Source organism: Miscanthus floridulus, chromosome 16 (genome assembly GCF_019320115.1).
Source record: "Miscanthus floridulus cultivar M001 chromosome 16, ASM1932011v1, whole genome shotgun sequence".
NCBI classification, from domain to species: Eukaryota; Viridiplantae; Streptophyta; class Magnoliopsida; order Poales; family Poaceae; genus Miscanthus; species Miscanthus floridulus.
This window is the reverse complement of record NC_089595.1, coordinates 19,796,447-19,820,610: the sequence shown is the minus strand read 5'-3', so window position 1 is coordinate 19,820,610 and position 24,164 is coordinate 19,796,447. Positions and strand designations below refer to the sequence as shown.

Genomic DNA, 24,164 nt, shown 5'->3' with positions numbered 1-24,164 from the left:
GGCCTTGGAACCCTTACAGAATAGATGATCAGTAATGGTTAATGAAGATGAACATGGATGATACTGATGATGAATATGCTCACTAATGATTACTGTTTATGCTATTCATTATTCATGTTTATCTGATCATGTGTTTATGGGCTTGTGAATAAACTTGTTGCCACCCAATTGCTAAAAGATGACTCATTAAAAGTTAATCGTAGTTAAACCTGTGTCAGCCTTTTGAGCCTCATGAACCCCATGTTATATTTGTTGAGTATGACATGTACTTATGCTTGCTTTATTTTTCAATTATTTGGATAAAAATCCTGGATGGGTACCAGATTGCTAGAGTTTAGAGAAATTAGGCTTGTGATCAACCAGTCAGTTGTCCCTGTGGAATTGGAGTCTTCACCCGAAGATCGAAGTTGTATTTCCGCCGTTTACTATCTAAGGTTATATTCTCTATACTAAGTACGTTATATATTGAGCATTGTGTATTGATATTAGCTTTACTTGTAGCTATATGTGAGATTTGACTTCATAGGCTCACATATGGTGTGTATCTGGTTTTGTCCTTAAAACCAGGTGCTGCATTACTACTACTAGGTTTGTGGTTATTCCTATCGCTATCAAACTATCTAACGTGTTCCAATCCTAGGGCTTTGTCCTACGGTCAAGTTTAGCTCTGATACCACTCTATTAGCCCCTCAATTTGAGAGTCCTCAGTGCATCCGTATTTATGCTAGGATCACACGCAAATACGCACTAATCACAGGGATGGTACATAGATATATAATAAAAGGTTCCAAGCTTTATTAATATTCTAAATTAAGGTCTACAATAGTGGCCCAAGGGGCATAGTCATAGGCTACATAGCTAGTGGAAGACTACGGTCGTGAAACGGCATTATTGGTGGTCTCTAAAGCGGGATTATAACACAACGAAACGACATCCTATTCCACAGGCAACTTGAGCGCGGACAAAACCCTAGCCTCGATGTCATATTCCTACGATTGTATCTCCTTACGGGAAACCTAATCCTTGTGGTACGTTTCATCTTCGAAGTCATAGTCTTCTTCTGTGTCGAGGTCTGTTAGTCAACAACCGGTGAGTACATATGTACTCAGCAAGTCCCAACCACAGGGTGGAAATAGAGATGTGGTGGTGATTGTGATCAAAGGTTGGGTCCTAGTGGAGTATTACCATTCCCACTAGTGCCCGGGCTAGCATCATTTCATTACCAGTTTCATTACACATAAAAGTAAAACTAATAATAGTATCTCATCCTAGCATTTGCCCATTCCAAGGACGTGGCTATTCGAATAGATTTAATAAACTCTGCAGAGGTATACAAATTTTCCCACACGATAGGTGCAACCTCATCCATGATCGGTGGATGAAATAGATCTAACGAGACCTCGTACCCGAATGTACGCGACCTTAGATGTCCATATAACTCTACTATGGCTTCTCAGGGATTGGAGACACAAAATCGGGAAGATACCAAATCCCTCCAAACGTGATGATACCAAATCATCACAAAAGAAAACATGGCTCGAACATGGCCAAGAAAGCAGTGGCTCGAACGTGGCCTAAAAACCCAAAGCTTAACATGTAAGATCACATAGCATCCACGCCAACTGGATACAGAAGAAATCCATCCCTCGTATCGGCTTCTGATATTTCGCTGCCTACACCGGCCTCCTAGTAGAAACTATACTTCTATCTAACGGGGTATGAGGTCAAGTCTACCCATATAGATATGTGGTTGTACAAAAATAACTCACTAGGCGAGAGGGACTACGAACTGGTCCTTATGTGACCGAGGCGAGTATCTCCCACAGGAATCCTCTCCAGGCATCCCTGTCATGGTAAGCTACCTCCATAGTTTACCACTACTCACCCCATGTCAGGGTTTAGTTCAGGTTTAACAAGTTTTAAGTTCTATTATTATCCCTAAATCTAGTCATGGTGTGGAGCTTATAAAACAACAAGATGACCATTTATCTTAATTATTTCATACTAACCGAGCTCATTTTCCAAGGTAATAATCTCATAGTCATGTTTTAGCATTTTGGTGGTTTTAAACAAGATGTTAGGGAGGGGAGCTAGGACTTGCCTTCGTCGTTGACACTTTCCGGCATGTCTACAAAATTTGGGTCTTTGTCCTCTTGACGATCACTGTCGTTTGTCGGACGTATCGATCGAATAAGACTACCACTACTCGCAAAATAAAAAGGCAAAAGCAAACATAGAACTATATGGTGGCACTAGGTGCATATGGTAGGATTTGATTTTAGATGAATTTTAGATGTGGTTTCATGCAAAACAGAGTTATGATTTAAAGGTTATGAATTTTAGAAGTAAATTCTATAGCTAATTAACTAGGTAGAATTTTATATGCATTTTCTAGTGCATGAAAATGGGTGCAAATAACATGGTTAATTTCTTTAATGCATCTAGTTTATTTTCAAATTTTCTATGAATTTTCTAAGTCGGGAAAATAGGTTTTTCACATTTTGTGCGCACTAACCGGGTGTACCCAGCATTTTCCTTAGTGTACCCCACGTTGTGTGTGGTGTGCGTGTGTGTGTTACAGGTGGGTCCCATGGCCATGTCAGCTCAGGACGGTGTCAGGACCATGGCCCACGTGACAGAGAGATGAGGAGGAGGGGAAGGTAACGGACGGGGATGGCGGTAACAGGGACACCGTTACGCCCCGGTCCCACCCATAAGTGAGAGAAGGAAGGGAAGAGGGGAACGACAATGAGACGATGGCCGTCGGTGTCGGCCGGAACAAGGAGGTGGCCACGGGCTTGCCGGGAAAAGCTTCGCCGGCGGCGTCGTGCCTCGGGAAGGATGTGTGGTAGGTGGACGACACTTGGGGTGGCTCGCCGTGGCCGGTGGTGGGTTCCACGGCGGCTGCGGGCGTCCGAGACGGTGGTGGTGGCTCGCTGGAGCCAGTGCGGCGATGACGAGAGGTGAAGGTGCTCCTAACTAGCCTAAACTACCTAACCAACTACACGTGTGGGTGCGCGGGAAAGTGCGAAACGCTATGGGGGTGATGTGAGGACTAGCCGAGCCTTGTCGACGGCGAACCGGCGGCCATGGCGGCTCGGTGGTGCACGGTGCACATGGGCCGAGCAACACAGAGGGGGAGAGAAGGAAATAGCTATGCCATTAGATAGAGGAGGCTATGGGAAAACTCACCTGCTGCTCCAATTGGCCGGGGACGCAACGAGTGGGGAAGAAGAGGGAGGAAGCTCCAATGGTATTGCTAGAGACTGGATTGGGGACATCCAACCTAATGCTCTACTGGAAGGGGAAAGAGGAAATGGAGGGGGACATGGTGTGTTCCGCCTCACTGCGGAGCTCGGAGCGGTGGTGGGTGAGACGGAGGCTCAACAGCCAGCCCCTTTTATAGGCGGGCAAGGTCGGCGGTGACGGCGGGATATTTCCCTGCCCGTCGGTGGATATTTTCCACCTCACGCATGTGCTCGAGCTCGGTGGCAGTGAGCTGGACGCCTCTGCATCCATTCGTACTCCGGCAAGGTCATCGTCGTGCTTGGTCACGTCGATGAGGTCTTCCCTTGCCGGCTGCCATGCCGGCATTGATGCACTGTGGGCGTTGAGAGAGAAGGGAGGGAGGGAGAGGGGACATGTGACAACTCAGGGTGTCAACTCGGCAACTATGTGCCCGTCGTCCCTGGCGCCGAGCTGGTCCACGGTGGGGCTAGTACGGCGACGCAGGCGTGGTCAGCGTGGGGGAGACGAAGGAGTTGACAGTCGGATCCCACCTGTCGGAGAGAGAGAGGGAGGGAGAAGGGCCGCGGGCTGCTGGCACTGCGGTACTGGGCCGCGGCCGGCCCATGCGGGAAGGGGAAGAATGGAGGGGGAAGTGGGCTGCGCTGCGGGCCCAATGGAGAGGGGAAGGGAGAGGAGGCCCGTTGCCCCTTTTCTATTTCCTTTCCTTTTCTATTTTCCTTCTTCCTCTATTTAGCTATTTTGAAATGGTTTGAATGCAAATTCAAATGCAGTTTGAATTTAGTGATGCCACTATAAGTTCAACAAGCAAACAAACACTCAACCAACCAAGGTTACCTAATATTCTATTCCTATGTTGATTTATTTATATTATTTTCTAGGTTACCTAGTTGTATGTGTGAGTTTCTATGCAAAGTTTTAACAAGTTCAAATTTTTAGTGATTTTTAAACTAAGTCAAATTTTTAGGGCGTTACATTACCATAGTAAATAGTTTGTGGAAATTTTAGAGAAAAAAAATCAGTGGGTACGATCCTCACACGGAGTAACCATGGGCATCCCTCATGGATTCGCGACACGTGTCCATGCCCATGTGTCCATCACATAAAAGAATTGTAGTTTTTTTTTCTCATTATTCCTACTAAATTTAAGCAATAGTCTGCGACGTAACTCGATTGTCGTAGAGGACTAGATTTCTGGTTTTTCTGAACCGAGGCATTTCCCCATTTTCATTCATAATATCAAACAGAAAATACATGGGAAGTCAGAACAGTTAACATAAGACGAGAAGGGACGCGGCAAAAGGATAGAAAGAGCCGGACGGACTTACGAACTTCTGCACCCTTGAGGACTAAATTTCTTTTAGTGTTCCTTCACCCTCCCCACAACCAGAATTCTCCGGTTTGGTTGGTTTCGCCTGCGGCCTTCGCCATTGGGCAATGCCGAGTAGCATGCATGACATTGGCGTGTGTAAAGATTATTCCTACTACAACGACAGGGGCGACGGAAGGGCAACACGTGCATCACTGCTTCCATTTGTGCCTAGCTAGCTATTTTGCCGTTGCCGATCGATCTAATATAATCATGCATCATTCGTTGACTAACTGACGACCGCTGCCTGCTGAAGTATGTCGCTAGCTATATATAGCTGGCGCGCGCATGCGGATTACCATAATAGATGAGCCCTGTAAACACACGTAACCATGATGCATGACACGGTGACGAATTGATGATTACGGTCCATGACTTGCTAGCTATAGCTAGTGGCAATAAGGTCTACATACATGTACATGCCGTGCCTAGTAGCTAGCTAGGTGTCATGGTCGATGAATCCAAATGCTCTTACTTTCTTCTCCCCCTATATTATACCACTTTATTCTAAATTATAAGTGGCTTTGATTTTTTATACACCAAATTTACTATGTATCTAAAATTCTAGATATACGTTATGTCTACATACATAACAAATTTGATATATAAAAAAGTCAAAGCGGTCTATAATTAGAAAAAAGTCGTGCCATTGACGCCGACCGTTAGGCACTGCCGCACATCTGCACATACAGTGCACAGTACGAGCTGAGAACGGACATGGACTACGTACCCACACAAGTGAGTTTAGTTTAGGGTGAGATGATGACATGCACAAATTAAATCAAATAAATTAATAACCAATGAACAACCACTACACTGCAATGATGGATGGATCGAGGAGATTAAGAATGTACTGGATGCCAACTTTGACTTGACATATGCGCACGCACGTGCTGGCAAATGCCAATGCAAACGACAGAACTGAGACCACTACATGGGGTGGGCTTCGTTGGAATGCATGATTGGTTTCAATAGAAGATACCCCGTACGTTATCACGGGAATTTCAAAATGAGTCGCTGCATCTCTCCTCCCTGGCTGCTACGGATCGATCGTTGGGCTCTCTGTTATATTTTGATCTCTTGATTTGATCGATTGAATTATATATATTAGATCAGGTACATGCCACACGGCCAGAGATCGGAGATGGAGACGTTTCTATGATGAGTTTCGTAAAGTTGGATAGTTTGTGTTGTTAATTGTGCATTGGTCCAAATACAATTTAGGGTTTGAACGTGGAATAAAATAGAATAGTGGGGATTGGCTCTATAAAAGATCCCAAATGCTTGTTCACGAGCGCGCACGCTCGCGTCGTGCGGCACGCATATGGTCTAGGCCGTCCGATGTTCTCCAGGTTTGGGGTTTGAGTGGTGCGATGCCGGGTGTCGGGACGAACTCACCTACTGTCGCCCCCGCCGCCGGAGAAGAAGAAGGCCATGACGTTATGGTTTAGGGTTTTGGGGATTTCCATGTTCTCCGGGCTTAGAAGGAAGTTTTTGGGGAGGATATATGCTAGACCGGCGGTGGTGGTGGTCGAGACGACGATGGAGGGCGGGACGGTGGGGGTGCCGTCTGCCTAAAGGTGGGAGAGGCCGCATGGTTGGGCAGTGCCAGCAGTGGGGCGTCCATCGGAGAAGAAGGGGAGAAGCTTGTGATTAGCGTGGCGGCGGTGAGTGGAGGTGAGCTGGTGGCGGAGGCGGCGGCGCGATGCCGGAGACCAGGAGGTGGTGGAGGCGGGGGCACCCTCGTCGGATTTGGAGAAGCTCAAGTTAGTTTTGGCCGTGGTCAAGGGCAGCGGCAGAGGCGACGCGGCCGTCGCCGGAGCCGGGCGGGGTGAGGAGGCAGCGCCGGGGGAGCACGGGAGGAAGAAAAGAAGGCGCGTGCAAGAAAGAAGGATGCGTTCGGGCGAGAGAAAGAGGAATGCGGGCGGAGCTTTCTACACTTGCGCACGCGAGGTGTAGAAAGTCTATACAAGATATATACATACAGTAGATAGGTTCATCCATTGGTCGTCCACCACGCGCCTGATGGATCATATCCTCCCACTCCCGCTAGCAGTTTTGGAGAGGCGTGCATCGTACTCGTGCACGCGCGGCAGCCCCAGCCGGCGCAATGCATGCTGCATGCGTGCTATGACCGTCTATCCGTAGTCGTCGTCTCGTGTGGGTTCATCATATCAGGTGAGTGGATCGACTGGACTAATGAAATTAACACCGGGCTATGTATGATCAAGTATCTTCCATTCTTCCTACTACTGCTTAGCACACGTGCTAGATTTCTGTCGTTTGTTGTTGGAATTGGAATTGGAATTGGAACTAGTGAGTGTACTCCTAGGTCAAGACTACAGCACCAAAAGCTCCGCCAGTATTATTGCCTGGTGGGTACTCGTTGCTCGTCAAAATATAGAGATGCGTGGTCATTCGGTTTACCTTGTTTTAGATAATGGAAAGAAGTTCTGCCTTCGTCCATGGTGCGCACGACGACGATCGGATCAGATATCTTAGTACAGTGCATGGTAGCTATCACAGCTCAAAAATAAACAAGTTTCAACCCAAAACTCAGTTCTACTAATACATATATACATTGACATGCTGGATAAGATATATATCTTTTTTTAGTGGAAAAATGGTGCACCTGCACATTGACATGCCGGATAAGATATATATCTGCCTCGTGGAAAATGGCGCACCTGCACATCAGTCTCACTGGATGCGCGTGTGGTAGCAGAAAGTTTTATGGGCCGAATGCATGGGGCTTGATTCAGATGGGCCGGCTGGGCCGGCCAGTCGGCCATCGCTACGAATAAAAGTCATTAGGACCGGTACAAACATTTCAATTGTTATACTACTAACTAGTACTAGACTGACTAGCAAGGGGGCGGAAATGGTAGACGTCTTTGTGTGCATGATGCCATGATGTGTACTCCCTCCATACTAAAAAGATACAATTTTAGAATAGTGTTGTTAAATATGTCAAGTTTGATCATATTAATATAATTTTGCTAATATCTATTGTACTAAATAGGTATCATTAGATTCGTCATGAAACATATTTTCATAATATAATTATTTGATGTCATAAATGTTAATATTTTATCTATGTATTTAGTCAAACTTTAGGCACTTTAACCGAGAATAAACATAAATTGTTTTTTTTTGGATTGAGATAGTACCTACAATGCTAAGTCCACCGTTTGGAAAATTTTGCAATTCCAACTCTACTTTTTTAGTCAAATTTTCTAAAGGTAGATCACGATTATACAAAAAAAATATTTGTAACATGAAAAATAGGTACACAGTAAAAATACATCTCATGGTAAATCTAATGATATCTATTTTGGTACCATAAGTATCGATATTTTTTCTAAACTTGATTAAACTCTAAATGATTTGACTCGGTGCATGCTATTCTAAAATTGGCTTCTTCCTAGGACCGAGGAAGTACATTTGTACACTACGGTGGGCCATGCCTGCTAGAGTACATAATAGTTGTGTGTATGCAACGCGTCTCTCTACGTACTCTTTCTGTCCTAAAAAAATATACATCTTGGTTCCTAAGTAGTTAAACCTTTTTTAAGTTTGATCAAATAGCGATAAAATATTATCAATATATTTATATCTCTAAATAAACTAACTTTTGAAAATATATTTTACTGTCAGTTTAAGGATTTTTATAACACATATTAATTTGATATAAGTACTTTCTTGTATACGTCTAGTCAAATTTAAAAAAAGTTTAACTACTCAAAAACCTAGAGAATCGCTTATTTTAGTACGGTACGTCACTGTGTGGGTCTGCTGCTGCGTAGTGCCGTCACATGCGCAACAGAAATTCAGTCACGTTTGCTATTGCGCGCGTTGCTTTCGCCTGCTGCATCAGCAATCAGCCATGGGAGCCTAAGAGAAAAACTAGGTACTAGCTACACTGTCCGATTAGCAGCCGCCTAATTGAGATATGATGCATCGGCTTAACTACTGCCGGCCAAAATATATATAGCACATGACACACACAGCAGCAGCAAGGCCTTCTGCAAGCAAGGAAAGCAAGCCGCAACCTGCTGTCCTGCGATCCTGTCCTCCTCTTTCCATCTTCTTTTTTCTCATCGCTCTCATCTTCGATTCTTATATATCTCGTTTCTATCTTTATATATCTCTGCCTCCGTGATGCTAGCATCTCATTCCTTTGTTGATCTTGATCCCTTAGCCTGTTGTTGATATATTATTCCGTCGTCCAAACCATTGTTTCGTCGTCGTTGCTACAGGCCGCCGATCAATCTCGCCGCCGCTATATAGATAGCTGTGTGGATAGATCGTCCGTCGTCACCGCCGTGCACCTTCTTCCTTTCATCTCTTGCAGTCCACTGATCTCTTGTTAGACGGCCGCCGCCGTCGTGTTTGCTATATAAGAAGTGCAACACGCACTCCAAGCAAGAACGAGGCAGAGCTAAGCATCATATCCCAACAAGAACAAAGAGTGGAAGAGTGAGCGATCGAGAAGAGGTCGTCGTTGTACGTAGCTAGGTGGCGGCGGCGGGGCAGGACGATGGAAGGCGCGGGCGCGGGATGGCCGGAGCCGGTGGTGCGGGTGCAGTCGCTGTCGGAGAGCGGCACGGCCACAATCCCGGACCGGTACGTGAAGCCGGAGTCGGAGCGCCCGGCGGTGGACCCGGAAGCTGCTGCGGCGGCGTTAACAGTGGAGGGCGGCATCCCCGTGGTGGACCTGTCGTCGCCGAGCGACCCGGCGACGGCGCGCGCGGTGTCGGAGGCGTGCCGCGACTGGGGCTTCTTCCAGGCGGTGAACCACGGCGTGCCCGCCGAGCTCCTCCGCCGCGCGCGCGGCGTGTGGCGCGGCTTCTTCCGGCAGCCGATGGAGGTGAAGCAGCGGTACGCCAACTCGCCGGCCACGTACGAGGGGTATGGCAGCCGGCTGGGCGTGGAGAAGGGCGCCGTCCTCGACTGGGGCGACTACTACTTCCTCCACGTCCGCCCGCCCCACCTCTTCGACCCGCACAAGTGGCCGCACCTGCCCCCTGACCTCAGGTACATTAATTACCACTATATCGTCATCGTCATATTTGTATATATATAAATATAATATAATATGTGTGGAGGAATGGGAATTAAGAAACGTGTGACACAGTGACACATGCATGGTCCTTGCTTCCATCTGCAGGGAGACGACGGAGGAGTACAGCCGGGAGGTGGCGGCGCTGTGCGGGCGTCTGATGACGGCGATGTCGGTGGGCCTGGGCGTCGGTGAGACGCGGCTGCAGGAGGCGTTCGGCGGCGCGGACGACGCCGGGGTGTGCGTGAGGGTGAACTACTACCCGCGGTGCCCGCAGCCGGAGCTCACGCTGGGGCTGTCCTCCCACTCCGACCCCGGCGGCATGACCGTGCTCCTCGCCGACGACCGCGTCCGTGGCCTCCAGGTCCGCCGCCGTGGCGCATGGGTCACCGTCGACCCCGTGCCCGACGCCTTCATCGTCAACGTCGGCGACCAAATCCAGGTACGTACGTGTCGGTTCCAGTGTGCACGCACGCACGTGTCTGGTCCATATATGATGCTGCTGTGTGCATGTGTGGCCTGTACGAGTGTACGTGCTGATCCTGCCGGCCGGCCGGCCGGGTACGGTGCACGGTGCACGGCAGTGTAATTGACAGCGGCCGGCCGGGCCACAAAATTAAATTCGTCGCAGAGAGGAGAGGTAGAGCATGAGCAAGGTGGCGACGCAGACGTGACGGTGCATGTGCTCCAATTTTTTTTTCTTCCTATAGCAGCTACATGGGTGAACCGTACTGTCTCTGAGGCAAACGACATATCCGTCCGTCCATGGCCCATCTGACGGACCAAAAAGCACGGACGGACGGCCGTCGCACGTCCACGTACGTCGCGATTGGACGCTGCCTCACGACAACGGCCGGCGAAGGTAGCTAGCTAGCTTAGCTAGGGTGGTTACCGACCAGTAATATCCTCTTGCCGTCCTCGTGCTTCTTCACATCTTTTTTAATTTTAACCCTTTCTTTTTCTAGTACTATATAGTTTATATACCCTCGTGGTTACCCGTGACCAGGCAGAAAAAGACTAGCCAATGCAAGCGTCACTAGACCTATATATAGACATGTCGTTGCCAAGTGATCCATCCACACGGTTACTGCAGCTAGCTAGTAACCGTGGCAGCCTCCCAAGCCATTCATTCATTTTCACCACACGGTTGCCAAGTGATCACATGTCGTTGCCAAGTGATCTCTCCTATGTGATAAGTAGTATGTGGTGCCAGTTTACCTGGATAATGCTGGGATAATGATGGTAGTTAGTTTGGACACATGCTAGTCGTGTTGAGCTATTCGCTGGGAACCTAGAAGACGAGGACTTGAACGCGAGTGGCTAAAGTATGGTACAGAGACGTCCTGGATTGAGCTCGGTTGTTGGCGGAGCTGTATATAAAGTACTGTAGTTGATTCTTTGCACCGACCAACTTGACTAGACTTATTAGATCCTTTCTTAGCCGCATGGGTTACTTGTATAGAGCACGTTTTCAAAAAGAGAAAGGGCACCGACTTTGTGTAAATTACTAGTTGGAGTAGAATTAGATACATAAATTTGTACTCTCTCGGTCCGATAAATAATACAATTTTAACATAGCGTCAAGCTAAACTCTTTTAAATTGCTTAGCTAAGTTTATAAAAATGATATCACTATTTATAATACTAGATAATAAGTGTCATCAGATTCGTTATGAGATCCATCGCCATAGCATATATATTTGTGTATAACGAATGTTAATACTCTTTTTGTTATTAGTACAGTGCAAACAATCAGACTAGGTGTGCACCAATATCGGCATGCATGTGTGTATGGAGGTGCATGCCAACCACACACATATATATATATATATTTATTTATATTTATATATGTGCATCGTGCACACTGACCATGCATTCAAACGATGACACGTCCACACACAACAAGACAAGCTGAAAAGTATGTTACGAGAGAAAAATACTGTCCAGTTCGGCTCAGGGAAGTGAACGGGGTCATGTGCTCGGTGTGGGGACCTGGGGCTGCTGATCTTGATCTGATCTGATGGTCCCGCATCAGCAGCTGTACGTATACAGTACGCACGGCCAAGTAGTCATATATTACCTTTTTGGAGGGCACAAGCAGCATTCACGTCATTCTGCATTTGTGCTTGCTACTACTGTAGATTAGAGTAGTTAGTATTGTATTTTTCTCTTCTAACAAATTAGTCGTGCAAATCGGCTTTACCGGTATCCGCACATAGCCCTTTGCGAGCGAGGGTTTCAGACCGCACGCATCACGAGGTGATTGATGATAGTGTGCAGTACTGGTACCTACCAGTCGTGGGGCCCTCGCACTCGGCCTTCACTCACCGGTTCAGCCTCACCCAGACGACTTTCCAAAACGGGCATCCGCCCACGTCAGCGGCCTGCTACCAGGGCCGCCATCAATGGGATCTCAATCGCATCTCACCGTCACCACCGTAGCGAGGCGAGGAGACGAGAGGACGACCAGTATATTATTTTTTCTCATATAAATCAGTCAGCAAATAAATAATCTATAATAGTTTACGATGAAGCAAACAAGGCTGCTGTCTGCCTCTGCCTGGCCGGCCGGCCGGAGTAGTGTGGCCAGGTCGTGACAGGTGCCCGTGGGCCGTGGGCTTTGCTGGCTCGCTGGACCATATGTATCCGTTGGATGGGGAGCAGAGCAGAGCAGAGCACACAGCACAGCGGAGTGAAGAGGGACAGGGGCTCACCGCACCGGCCAAGCAAGCCGAATCTCGGTCGGAATGAAACGTGCGTGTTTGCTATGGCTACCGCCACCGCAGGCGAGAGCATCATCGGAGTAGCCTTTTGCTTATTCTTTTTTTTAAAGTAAATTGTACAAAAAAAAACTCAATCCTCCTACCCGCGACGTGCGGTGGCAGTAGCGATAGCATGTGGGTGGCTAGCTCGTCACTTACGTACTGCCACCCGGACCATGCATGCATGCAAGCACGTGCTGCATATAGCCATCCACTGGGGGCAGCACTGCAGGTCGGTGGCTGGTCCTACCTGTCCTGACGCCGTGCGCCCGTGCTTGCTGGTCCGGCCGTCCGCGCGCCCGCGGCCACCGGCCACCGCCAGCCTGAGCTACTACCAAGAGAGAGCGAGAGCGAGCCCGGGCCGCGGGCGGCCGGCGGTGACCACCGGCGCGGCCATCAACATCCGGATCCTACAGTTGTACTGGTCCTTGCATTGCTTTGCTCTGCTCCCCGGGGAAGGCGGGAATATGGGAATGCAAACAAATAACATGCACGTGTTTTCAATTCCACAGAGCACAGTGGCATGCATGCGTGGATCCGCATCAGCTGGGCTGGCCAGCTGGCCCGTACCAAATCTGTTTATGGTTATGGTCCTGCGGTGTTAGTTCATGACAGTTGACACAGACACTTAATTGGGGGCATGCATTGCTCTGCTCCAGCTCCAGCTGGTCCTACATCTATCCATCACACTTGTCGACTCCACTGTGAGCTCCTGTGCTGGGCTGTGCCTTGCTTGCATTGCACACAGACACATGAAACTGATGAATGGGCCATGTGATGTGATGCCGACAGGTTTTGATTTGGTTGGGCAGCAACCGTATCCCCGGGACCTAGTTCCGGCACTAGTAGATCATCATCATCCATCTGTTGCCGTCGTCCCGACTAGTCCACCTGTGCCTGTTTAATTGTTTGGATAGATGCCATGCATGCGGTGCATCCAGTCGACCGCCTAATCAAAGTTTGGCTCGCTAGGGTTCAGCATCAGCCACGGAGTATATACGTACCTATGTATTTTCACTAACTAATATACTATGCATGTCATGTATGCAGGTGCTGACGAACGCGACGTACCGGAGCGTGGAGCACCGCGTGATGGTGAACGCCGCCGACGAGCGGCTGTCGGTGGCGCTCTTCTACAACCCCAAGAGCGACCTCCCGCTGGCGCCCATGCCGGAGCTCGTCACCCCGGACCGCCCCGCGCTCTACAACCCCATGACCTTCGACGAGTACCGCATGTACATCCGCCGCAAGGGGCCCCGCGGCAAGAGCCAGGTCGACTCCCTCAAGGCCACCGCCGCCGCCGCCGCCACTAGCCAGCCGAGATGATTGCATTGTGTGTGTATGCGCGCATGGATGCGTGTACGCCTGCTGCACGCCGGCCTAAATAAAACCATAGATTAGTTTATTGGTCTAGGAGCTCTCTAGCTAGAGTGCTGCTTGTTGGACTCATAAGTGGTCTGCCGATCATTTTCGACATGCATCATCCTCGTCAAGTCAAGTATTACCAGTTGTTGCTTGTCCTCGTATATATTTTTTCTTTCTTCGCTGTCACCACTAGGCAAAAGAATTGGATAGGAACGTACACCGCGGGGTGCCGTGAGGACCTACCACAGATTCATGACACATATCCATGTGCAAGCATTCGACGCCTGAGAGAGAGAGCTGAATTTAAGCTACTTCTGAAGTCAAGTATGAACATGTGTCATGAATCAACGATAGGTTCTCACGGTGTCTTCATGACCACCACTGCCGCCTCCAACAAGGCTAGCAATGAATATTAGGATAGACACCAATTTTTAAAAACCGTAAACCGTGATAAATTTAATTGTAGGCAAAAGGAATATTTAGGTTTGTCATGACTCATGACACAAGCGATCGACACGTGCCAATTGGGCTGCAATATATAGGGCAGAGCAACGGTTGGCTCTCTGCCTAGCCGTACTATGAAAATAACCCTGCTGCACCTCTCCTCTGCCATCCAACCACAAGATCGAGCAAGGTGAAGGTGAAAGGTTGACAAAAAATGACAACGAACTCCATTATTTGTTGCTCTCATCAAACAATGGCGACCGTGATTCCAATCCACAGCCAGACGGTATTTGCCGATAAGAACAAGAAACCATGGATTCCAAATGTAACCACCAATCATTCTCGCTAAAATATTATTCCCTTTTAGCTTTCGCACGTGAACAAAAAACGATAGGCCGGCCGTCTTTGTCCAAAAATCATGTGCAAACAAACTCTTTTTTACAAACCGTATAAAAATACAAGCATAAAAAAACTGGAAGTGGTGGCGTGTCATGCTTAAGTCATGAGACTCATATGATCATGACCCTTGAGTTATCATAGTGTTATACTTTCCTCTGTCCTTAAAAAAATACACATACATCTCATGTCACTATATCCAACGCTATCACCATATATAATTAATTAATTAATTTACATATTGTGTCTATGAAAAAACTACTAAAATTAACATCAACTGTTCACTTTTGCTAAAGATGTAGCACACCATGGTGTTACAGCTCCATTCTCTCTCCTAATTATTTCTTTGCCACATAAACAAAACAAAAAAATCATACACAGGGCATCTAAATATGTATGGGAAAATGGAATGGTGTTTTCCGAAAAAATCATTTTCTGACATACTAAAACACAGGCCATGGAAAAGGAAAGAGAGGGCTGACAACCACAGTGGGAAAGCAAAGATACAGCTGACAGTGTGGTGCGTGCGCAATATTTTCTGATGGCTCGTCCTCTCTTGTCTGACACGACAACACCGAAAAATGGCATCTTCACGTGTATTTCACATGCCTTAATTTTAATTTTATTTTCATCATCTTTTTTTAGATAGAAAAGAAAGATCATAGATGTGTAATTTTCAGAAAGAAAACAACACAAGTGACAAGTTAATGGTCGATCGACGGGTCTTTGTCTGATGACATACCTGTTTTTTGCCCACGTACGTGAACGATAAACTGATGAAGGCAAGATATCCAGGAATCTCTATCATCACCTGCCCAAGGAAGATTAAAATAAAATCATCGTCGTCACCAACATTGCCCAGGAAATCTCTTACGATAGTCTGATCAGTACAAGTATTACCTTCTTCCCCATTCTAGTTTACAATATATCAGCTGGCAAGCTTGGCAGCCGTAAGTCTGGTGGTTTGTGTTCGAGTAGTGTAAAGCTTTGTATTTCTAGAGGGTCATTGGAGAATTTGAGCTTACTCCTTTGCTTCACGAAGCTAGAGCCTATAAGGGCTGTTTGGTACAAAGGAATGTGAAACAGAGGAAAGGAGAAAAAACACAGGAATGGCATGTAGGTGTTGTGGGAAAACAGAGGAATGAAAAAACACAGGAAACATACAGATAGAGGTGTTTGGAACATAGAAATTATAACACATGATTTCTAAAACATGAGGTGTGATTAAAAGAGATGAATACTTGTTTTATTATTCCAATATTTGTCATTACAACGTCAAATTTTAATTAACAAATAAACATATGTGTAAGTTTTTTTTGCAAGGAGTAAAGGAAAAATTAGTAACAATTTAATGTAATTAATAGACATGTAATTAATAGCCGGGCGTCTTCATCGACGAGTGAGAACTCGGTGGCCGCAGGGAGCTTCGCATGCAGGATGTTCGGAGCTGAAATTCTTTTCTATTTTTCTTTTGCTCTCCTCTCCTAGGCCTCGTTCAATCTCAGCCCGCTAATTGCTTCTTCTCTGTTTTTGCCTCGGCCCTCGGGCATACACGAAAACCAGAGCTCACGGTGCATGTTTTATTTCCTCCGTTTTGTGAAGAAGAGCTTTCCTTTCCTTTGGAACACAGAGACTCGTTCCGCCATTCCAAACAGCAATTCTCTAAACATTTCCTCTGGATTCAATACTTTTCCTTTGGTTTTCCTCCATTCCAAACGGCCCCTGAGGCTATCGGCACCCGGGACCTGGGAACGGACCTCGCCTGCAAATATGGCGGTGGAGGAGCTGCACCGCGCGCCGCTATGGGATACGCCAAATCTCCGTTCGCTACAGGAGACCGGGACAGACAGAGGTTCCGCCCCACGCCTGTATCCGCTCTCGGGGCGGGCCCCACGCCTTATCCGCACCAGCGACGGGCCGCGGCATGATTTGGGGGGCCGTATACAGGCCCTCCGACGGCAGCATGCTGCCCGTTCCCGACCTGTAAAAGGAGTGCTGACGGTGGACCATCCTGCTTTGCCGGTTGGCTTGGCGTAGCTCCTCTTTTTTTAACAACATGGGCCACAGCCTTTGCATTGGTTTATGTCTATCCGTCCTAGATGATTCGCTGGTTTGTTCGAAAATTTTAGTGCCTATCTTATCGGATGTTTGGACATATGCTTGAAGTATTAAATATAGATGAAAAAAATAACTAATTGCACAGATTGTGGCTAATTTGCGAGACGATTTTTTTAAGCCTAATTAGTCCATGATTTGACAATGTGGTGCTACAGTAAATATATGCTAATGGCGGGTTAATTAGGCTTAATAAATTCGTCTCGTAAATTAGTCTCCATCTATGTAATTAGTTTTATAATTAACTCATATTTAGTTCTCCTAAATAGCATCCGAACGTCTGATGTAATATGGACTAAAATTTAGTCCATGAAACCAAACACGCCCACAGCAAAGTACAGAGTCACTGTTGGCACAGTGGAGCTAGACTGAGATAGGAGATAGCACCGCCGCAGAACAGAACACCGGTCGAGAAAACCCCACCAGTGCAACGCAATTCACATTATTATATTATAAAAATATATATATATATAATATATACATGTGGTGTGCGACGGCGCCGCAATTGGGTGCCGAAAGGGTGGCCGGCCTTTCTTTCCCCACCGCCGCGCTCGGCAGATTCCGGCGAGGGCAAAAGCGCTGCGACGGCGACGGCGGAGAGGCTCAGGGAGCACGGGGGATTCGGGCAACGAATCCGACATCGACCTCAGGCCTGAGCGAACCTGCGACGACGACACGTTCCCGCTCGGATAAACCTCGGCCAGGAAGATCACCATCCTGCTTTTTCCCTTGCAATCCTGCCCTGACAACGATCGCCGATGCGACGACCGGCATCTTTTCTTTCTGAAAAAGCATATTATTGTTACTACCAGCGGAGCAGCCGAGCAAGTTCTCAGCTTCATCATCTCAGGTTTATTACACGCGTGAACCGAAGCGTCTGCTATGGATGCAACAAATTTGTAGTTGATACAGTCTAGCAAAAAAAAGAAGAAAAAAGGATCAACCTGCGAACCACTTGTGTCTATGCATGCATGGACCATGATCGTTGAAAAGACCCTATGATGTTCTAAAATAAATGCCCAAAGAAACTGAGACATCAGAGATCACTGCTGGCCCAGAGTAGCATGACATCCAACAAAGACACGGCAACTGATAATCTGAATCGCCTCCATGACCACCCAACATGAACTAGAAGAAGAAAAGGAAGAGCTGGTTAATGCAAGAGACTGATGCTGCTACAATTACACAACTGAATATGACGATGACGCAAACAGCAGCAACTCCACTAGCAGGTTAGCATGGGTGTACAATAGCTAGAAAAGAATACACCAATACTAGCATGAAAAAAGTGAGTTCATTCAGCTAATGTCACTACAACTACTCCACAAACGAGTACTCCTAATAGACTCACATTGTACAGAGAGCTTCAAGACAGAAGCTGTTGGATCGCTGCCTTTTGGTCACCTGTTAGACTAGTGGGGAACTTGATCAGAAACTTGATCCTCAAGTTCCCCTTTCTAGACGGCTCCCTTGTGATTGGCATGCCTTCACCCTGCACAACTTCCTCATAAGTAGGACTCACAACTGACTTCACGGGGATAGTCAGGGTTCGTCCATCCAGGGTCGTCACTTGGACTGTGCAGCCTGTCAGTGCCTCTACTAGAGAGATCTTATGAGTGTAGATAAGGTCGTTCCCATCCCTCTTGAACCTGGGGTGTGCCCGTTCTTCTATTATGAAAATTAGATCTGATGGTGCAACATTACGAGCCTCATTGCCTTTATCAAGAAAGGTGATCTTTGTACCCTTCTTCCATCCAGGCTTGATATCTATCGTCAGGATCTCCTCACGATTTGTTGGTTTCCTTCACAAAAAATATGAAATGTATTCTCAAAACAAGATAGGAAAATAATGAGATTGCCTATTCTGGACAACTAAAAAGCTTTGATCATTTAAAGTTTCAACCTACTCGAACCTAGCAACTTGATATGATAATTTAATGCTTAGTCTCAGGCACGGAGCCAGCGGTGGGGCTAGGGGGGCTCCAGCCCCCCCTACTACTCGCGAGCAAGCGAAGCCCGTAGAGCCGCCGTCTGAAATTTCAGCTGTAAATGTACAGGTAGGAGGGGCTAAGATTATCTGAACCTCTTTTCTTGCTAATTGCCGTTGTTTAGCCCCTCCTAAATTTTTTCCTAGCTTCGTCCCTGCTTAGTCTTATCCATCCAGCACAGTTTCACAACTAAACACTCATCAATCACATAAACAAGCATGTGCCAAACATATGATGTTTCTCAATAGGGGCAAACAAAGAAACTGCATCTATACCATAATGTCTTGAGCTGTATGTTTGACAAAGCACCACGTCGTTGCAATCATTAAAATTAGTTTAGAAGGCAATTTATCACAATCCATCCCTTTCTTGTATGGACCTACTTCAAAAGGTGGCTTTGCCCCATAATGATAACTATATTGCTAAAAGGCAAGCACATGATGGAAGTATGAAACTATACACCATGCTGTGCTGCTCCAAAGTCATTGAAAGCAACATGTGTTTCAATATTAGAACTTTAGAAGATGATATTATATTCCACCTCAATCAATTACAGATATCCAGTCTTTAAGAAATAATATATTCTGCATAGTTGTGTTTAATCAGAATCACAGGTCCCTCAATGTCCATGTGAAATATTTTATTTACCATCACGAACTAGCTGCTTCATTCAAAAAGAGTAACATATCACATATTCGTAGTTCAAAAAGTGCTCCCATTAGTATTCATGTGTTCAATACCTTGGAAGTAATAAACACAATACAGTAAATCCACAAGAAACTGCACAATAATAGATCTACCCTGAGTTCAAACATTAGTCACAGCTGTCTACCTCCAGTAATCTTTAATAAATCAGTAAATCATCTGTGAAATGTACAAGCTCAGCTATCAAATTATGAATGCCTCTGAACGCTCTAATATCCTAGTACAATGCGTGTGTTTAGGATAGAAACTCAGCCTCTTAGCCCCTTAACTGATGAAGCTACTATGTCTTACCCCACACATTTTGTCTTATGGCATCTATAATTTGAACCCCTTCAAATTTGATTTTGAGTAGAATATGTAACAGAAGTTGTAAGCATTAGGTACAGACATAAAAACTTCCCATTGTTACAGTCTCACAAGTTAGATGGTCAAAAACATGGATGTGAAGTTGTCAAGAGATCCTACCAGCAATCTTTATGTGGCATTCCAGGAATAGCAAGCAGGCTAGGCAGCTGACTTTTGGAAGTGTTTAGGTCACAACATGAAAGTATTTATTTATTTATTTCGTTGGTATTAAAAAAAATAGACAAGGCACTGAGAACAGCACAAAACAAGGAAAAGCATCACTAAATGAAATCCTGTTAGCAATGTCCAAAAATGCATACTCATGAGGATAAAATAAAAACAGGATAGAAAAACATGATTAACTCAAGGGAATCACTTTGTTTAAAAAATACTCAAACAAATCACCTTGTTCCAACCCCCCACCTCCCCACCCCCCAAAAAAAAACATAACTCAAGCAAATTGTAGTGCAAGAAATAAGAACAGAGTTGACATAATGACATGTCGAGCTGGACATAAATTGGATTTCCCCATGCGAAACAAATTATGCAGTATGCACCGTGCAATACATATACACCACCCTAATATCATATCCTAAGGATATTGCCAACTCCAAATAAATCAAGAATGATGGCTAAGATTAAAAGCTAACAACAGAGTCAGCTTGGCCACCATGGGAAGCACATTATAGAGTTATGGTTAAAGTGCGTAGACAAGGTAAGAATACCTTGTGTATCGCCCAAAAGAATGAGAAAATATCAAGGGGCAACAACAGCTGAAACATCGTGGACTGAAACACAGAAAGATTCAATTAACATTATCCAATAGAGAGAATGCTGGAGAATTAAGACTGATGCAGACTTGAGCCGATAAGATAAATCAGACAAACAAGAAGCAAACCAATGGCCATTTGCCTACAAGGAGTGCGGGTGTGCACTCAGCCCACCAGCCTGACTTGGCGCAGAAATCAATTGCAAAGCATGTACCCACACTCTGTGAGACCTTATATGCCTCTGATAAATTCGTATTGGGTTTAGGTGCACATGTACATGGGTGGTGATGGTAGAGTGTTGTGTGCTCGCACACATGTGTCGGTGTGTGTATGCCTCGACAGCCTCGTACACTATTACTGTCACAATAGAAAGACGACATAAGACAGATTAAACCACACTTGTATCGTTCTTGCCTTATCTCTTCTAGTCCTCTTTCGTTGTGTCTACCATCCCTCTCAAGTTTTTCTCTCCGGTCAACCTTTCCTCTCATGCTCCACAGTTTCCCTGCCCTAAAAATTCTAATGTGCAAGCACAATGTGCGAACCAAAGTCAGAAGATGCATAACAAAAGCCACGACCTAGCATAAAGTCTCTACTGATCCTACAACAACCCAGGGACTTGCTCAATCATCCAGGCCGAAACGATTCTTTACAAAAGAACAGAATGCTATAACCTGTGGTCAGTCTGTATTCTGCAGGAAAAAAATTGGGCAAGGAATCAGCGGTCTCACCCGGCGGCGTCAAGGACATCCCTGGAGATCTTCATCTTCTTAGTGGCCCCTTTGTACAGCTCCTCCAAGGTGCAAGCCAGCGGCCGCTCGATAGGCGGCGCCTTCCTCTGCACCGGCGCGCTCGACGCCTCCCCTGGCCCAGCGGCGCCGCGGAACATCGGGAACCCGGGGGGGACGCCGCCGCCGGGGGTACGGGGGACCGCCCCCGCGAACCCGCCGCCGAATATCTCGGAGAAGATCTCCTCGGCGCTCCTCGTGTTGAAGCGGAACCCGTGGAGGCCGGCGCCGGCGCCGGGGCCGTGCGTGGAGGCGGAGGGCGGGGGCGCGCCGGCCTTGAGGCCTTCCTCGCCGTACTGGTCGTAGATGGCGCGCTTCTGCGGGTCGCTGAGCACCTGCGAGTGGGGGAGCCAAGGCCAATCGAGAGGGAGGTCAAGCAGATGGGGTTTCCCGGCGGTAATGGAGGATGAGGGGGAGGGATATGGGTACGGACGTCGTAGGCCTCGGAGACCTGCTTGAAGAGGGTGTCGGCCTGCGGCGAGGGGTTCTTGTCGGGGTGATACTTCATGGCGAGGCGGCGGTAGGCCTTCTTGAGCTCGTCGTCGGTGGCGCCGCGGCCGACGCCCAGCACCTTGTAGTAGTCCACCCCCATCGGCGGCGACTGGTGTTGCCGGCGGGCGGGTTTCTGCTGCTCCCGAGCTCCTGACGAGGGTTTTGGATCTTGGTTGGTACAGGTGGTTGGCAGGTTGGTTTGCTTCAATGTTTTCCTTACCCTTTTTGCTTGATATTTACCTCCACGAGTTCAAAGGTCTTCGTATTCACCCATTTCGCTAGTTGGTTTCAGCCAGCCCAAACCAATCAGTCAATAATATTTTTCTCTCACAACAAACCAGCACTAGCCAGCTCAAACCAGCCCAGAAACCAACCAGCGAACAGGCCGATTATTTCTTGTGTCCTACTATTACTCGTGTTCTCTAAATTATATACAGTACGATTCTGGTAACAAAAACGGGCAAACCATCGTGCCACGTCACCCGCTAAGCCGCGAGCCGTCGGATCAGGCGAGCAAGTGATCTGGTCCGTCCGATTGCGGATCGGTCAGGTCCCTCACCCGCTTTATCGTCGACCCGACCCATGGCAAACCTTCACGGGCCGACCCTTGCCTCTTGCCTGCGTATCGCCGCCGGCCGCTGCTCTCCCCCTCCATGTCCAATGTCCACATCCTTCCCAATGGTCACTTCCTTGACCCGAGGAGGGGTGGATACGAGGCGCGTTATCGCTTGGGCTTCCGCGTCGTGCTCCATTGCCGTCAGCACGGGGCTCTAGCACCTGCACGCCTTGGCCGGCGTCGGCTCCATGACGGAGCACCAGCTCGTTTCCTCCTTCTACGAGCTCCGTCGTCTCACCTTCTACATCTCGATGCCGGTGCAAACGAGCAGCGACTCACTTGCAAATCGACGGCAACGACGACAATCACCTCCACCTGCCCCTGCCCACTCTGCCGACCTAACCCCTTTACCACCAGGTAACCATTACATTTCTCTACTTGCTACTTGCTGCTACAGGTTGTCAGAGATTTGGAATAGAATTTCATTAACGAATACTTTTGGTCTTAGGAGTTTATTTGGATCAATCCCCATTCAGTTTTCAACCCCAAAATTTCATTCCAAGTCACATGTTTGTGCGTTCTCCTTCGATCTGTGCTTTTTCAACTTCCTCTATCAGAACATGCGGGCAAGGCACTCGATTAAATGACCCTCCTAGATACGACAGCAGATTTAAGGTATAAAGTGTCTTATTCCATCCTCCAGTTATTTAAATGTTCTATAGAGATTGATCTGCTAGAATGACATCGATTTCAAATAAAATAGAGTATGCATCATTCATTTCAGGGACGCCCTCATATCAGAGCCATGGGAAGGTAAAAAACAACTACTGATAAGTCTACAAATAGAGATTCCAATGGAGATTTTTTAGTGCAGAAATATTAAAACCTCCCCTCAGTTTTTCTTACTTTTTTGTACTCTATAATAACTACTCTACAAACTAGGAGTACAGGCATCCGGTCACCGTTCTAGAGGATTTAGATACGATTTAAGTTCATCTTATATAGATAATACACCTCTTTCGGTTAGATTTATGTGAAGCAACTCATGGGACACATTTTAAATTAACTGAAGCACCAACATCAGTCTTGGCAATATTTTTTTTTCTAATTCATACAAAGACCTATATGTATTAGGGATGAAAATAGGATAGATATTTCTCGACATCTGAAAATACTAATGGAATAATTCATGTTTCCTGCTACCTATATTTTATAGCTTGGGCTAGGTTTCGGTGCTCTTGGTATCCACCTAAAATGTGTCACATTACAGTTGATAATATTTTTGGCTTAAAGCATATGCAGATAAGTAGGAATTGTTGCTTAGAATTACTCAATGACAAATATATGTACCTTAAGCTTAGATTCCTTGTTATTTCAGGTCAAACAGTTTTTTACATTTATAGGATCCAGACAAGAAAGCAATCTTCACTAACTGATGTTGAAACTCCAAGAGTTGTTTGCTTCTAGCTCAGCCATCCATTTAGTAATTCTTTTGGTTGTCCAACTTCTTTTGCAACAGAATTGCTCTCCATTCCTCCATGTTGTGTCACCTCACCATCCTAGCCTCTTTGAACTTGGTAACAGCTTCTCCAGATCGCCCATTGCAAGATCAAATGATTCGATGTCTCTGGCATGACAAAGAATTCTGCAAACTAAGGAATAACCATGTATGTGTTGCTTAGATATATTCTATGTTTCTCTACTTATATATGTAGTTAATTTTATTATCCGCTGCTATTAGTTCCCAAGTTTTTGTCACATT

At 46.6% G+C, this 24,164-nt stretch overlaps 2 protein-coding genes across 4 annotated transcripts; one reads left to right on the top strand and one right to left on the bottom strand.

The window, feature by feature from the left end:
• The first annotated feature begins 8,623 nt into the window (after window positions 1-8,623).
• Window positions 8,624-13,918, top strand: LOC136514273 (jasmonate-induced oxygenase 1-like). Its single transcript, XM_066508260.1, has 3 exons — window positions 8,624-9,652; window positions 9,786-10,119; window positions 13,489-13,918. Exons 1-3 carry the CDS (start codon window positions 9,156-9,158, stop codon window positions 13,762-13,764), a joined length of 1,107 nt encoding a protein of 368 aa, XP_066364357.1. The 5' UTR covers window positions 8,624-9,155; the 3' UTR covers window positions 13,765-13,918.
• Window positions 13,919-17,246: 3,328 nt separating this feature from the next.
• On the bottom strand, window positions 17,247-22,057 carry LOC136514274 (uncharacterized). 3 transcript variants are annotated; one of them, XM_066508264.1, is made up of 4 exons: window positions 21,788-22,057; window positions 21,298-21,689; window positions 18,110-18,560; window positions 17,247-17,541 (listed from the first exon to the last, which is right to left on the bottom strand). In XM_066508264.1, the coding sequence occupies exons 1-3, from the start codon at window positions 21,944-21,946 to the stop codon at window positions 18,125-18,127; spliced, it is 987 nt and encodes a 328-aa protein (XP_066364361.1). In that variant the 5' UTR covers window positions 21,947-22,057; the 3' UTR covers window positions 17,247-17,541; window positions 18,110-18,124. The 3 variants fall into 3 exon arrangements, with proteins under 3 accessions (XP_066364361.1, XP_066364359.1, XP_066364358.1); XM_066508262.1 differs by lacking the exon at window positions 17,247-17,541 and adding an exon at window positions 17,553-17,886; XM_066508261.1 differs by lacking the exon at window positions 17,247-17,541 and having other exon boundaries at window positions 18,034-18,560.
• Window positions 22,058-24,164: the final 2,107 nt, after the last annotated feature.

Excerpts from the sequence above, each read along its gene's own strand:
- LOC136514273 (XM_066508260.1), top strand. The coding sequence starts at position 9,156 with ATGGAAGGCGCGGGCGCGGGATGGCCGGAGCCGGTGGTGCGGGTGCAG. Across the intron at positions 9,653-9,785 it reads CACCTGCCCCCTGACCTCAG|GGAGACGACGGAGGAGTACA; the intron begins GTACATTAATTA and ends TTCCATCTGCAG. Across the intron at positions 10,120-13,488 it reads ACGTCGGCGACCAAATCCAG|GTGCTGACGAACGCGACGTA; the intron begins GTACGTACGTGT and ends TCATGTATGCAG.
- LOC136514274 (XM_066508264.1), bottom strand. The coding sequence starts at position 21,946 with ATGGGGGTGGACTACTACAAGGTGCTGGGCGTCGGCCGCGGCGCCACC. Across the intron at positions 21,690-21,787 it reads AGGTCTCCGAGGCCTACGAC|GTGCTCAGCGACCCGCAGAA; the intron begins GTCCGTACCCAT and ends CCCCACTCGCAG. Across the intron at positions 18,561-21,297 it reads GATGTCCTTGACGCCGCCGG|GAAACCAACAAATCGTGAGG; the intron begins GTGAGACCGCTG and ends TTTTTTGTGAAG.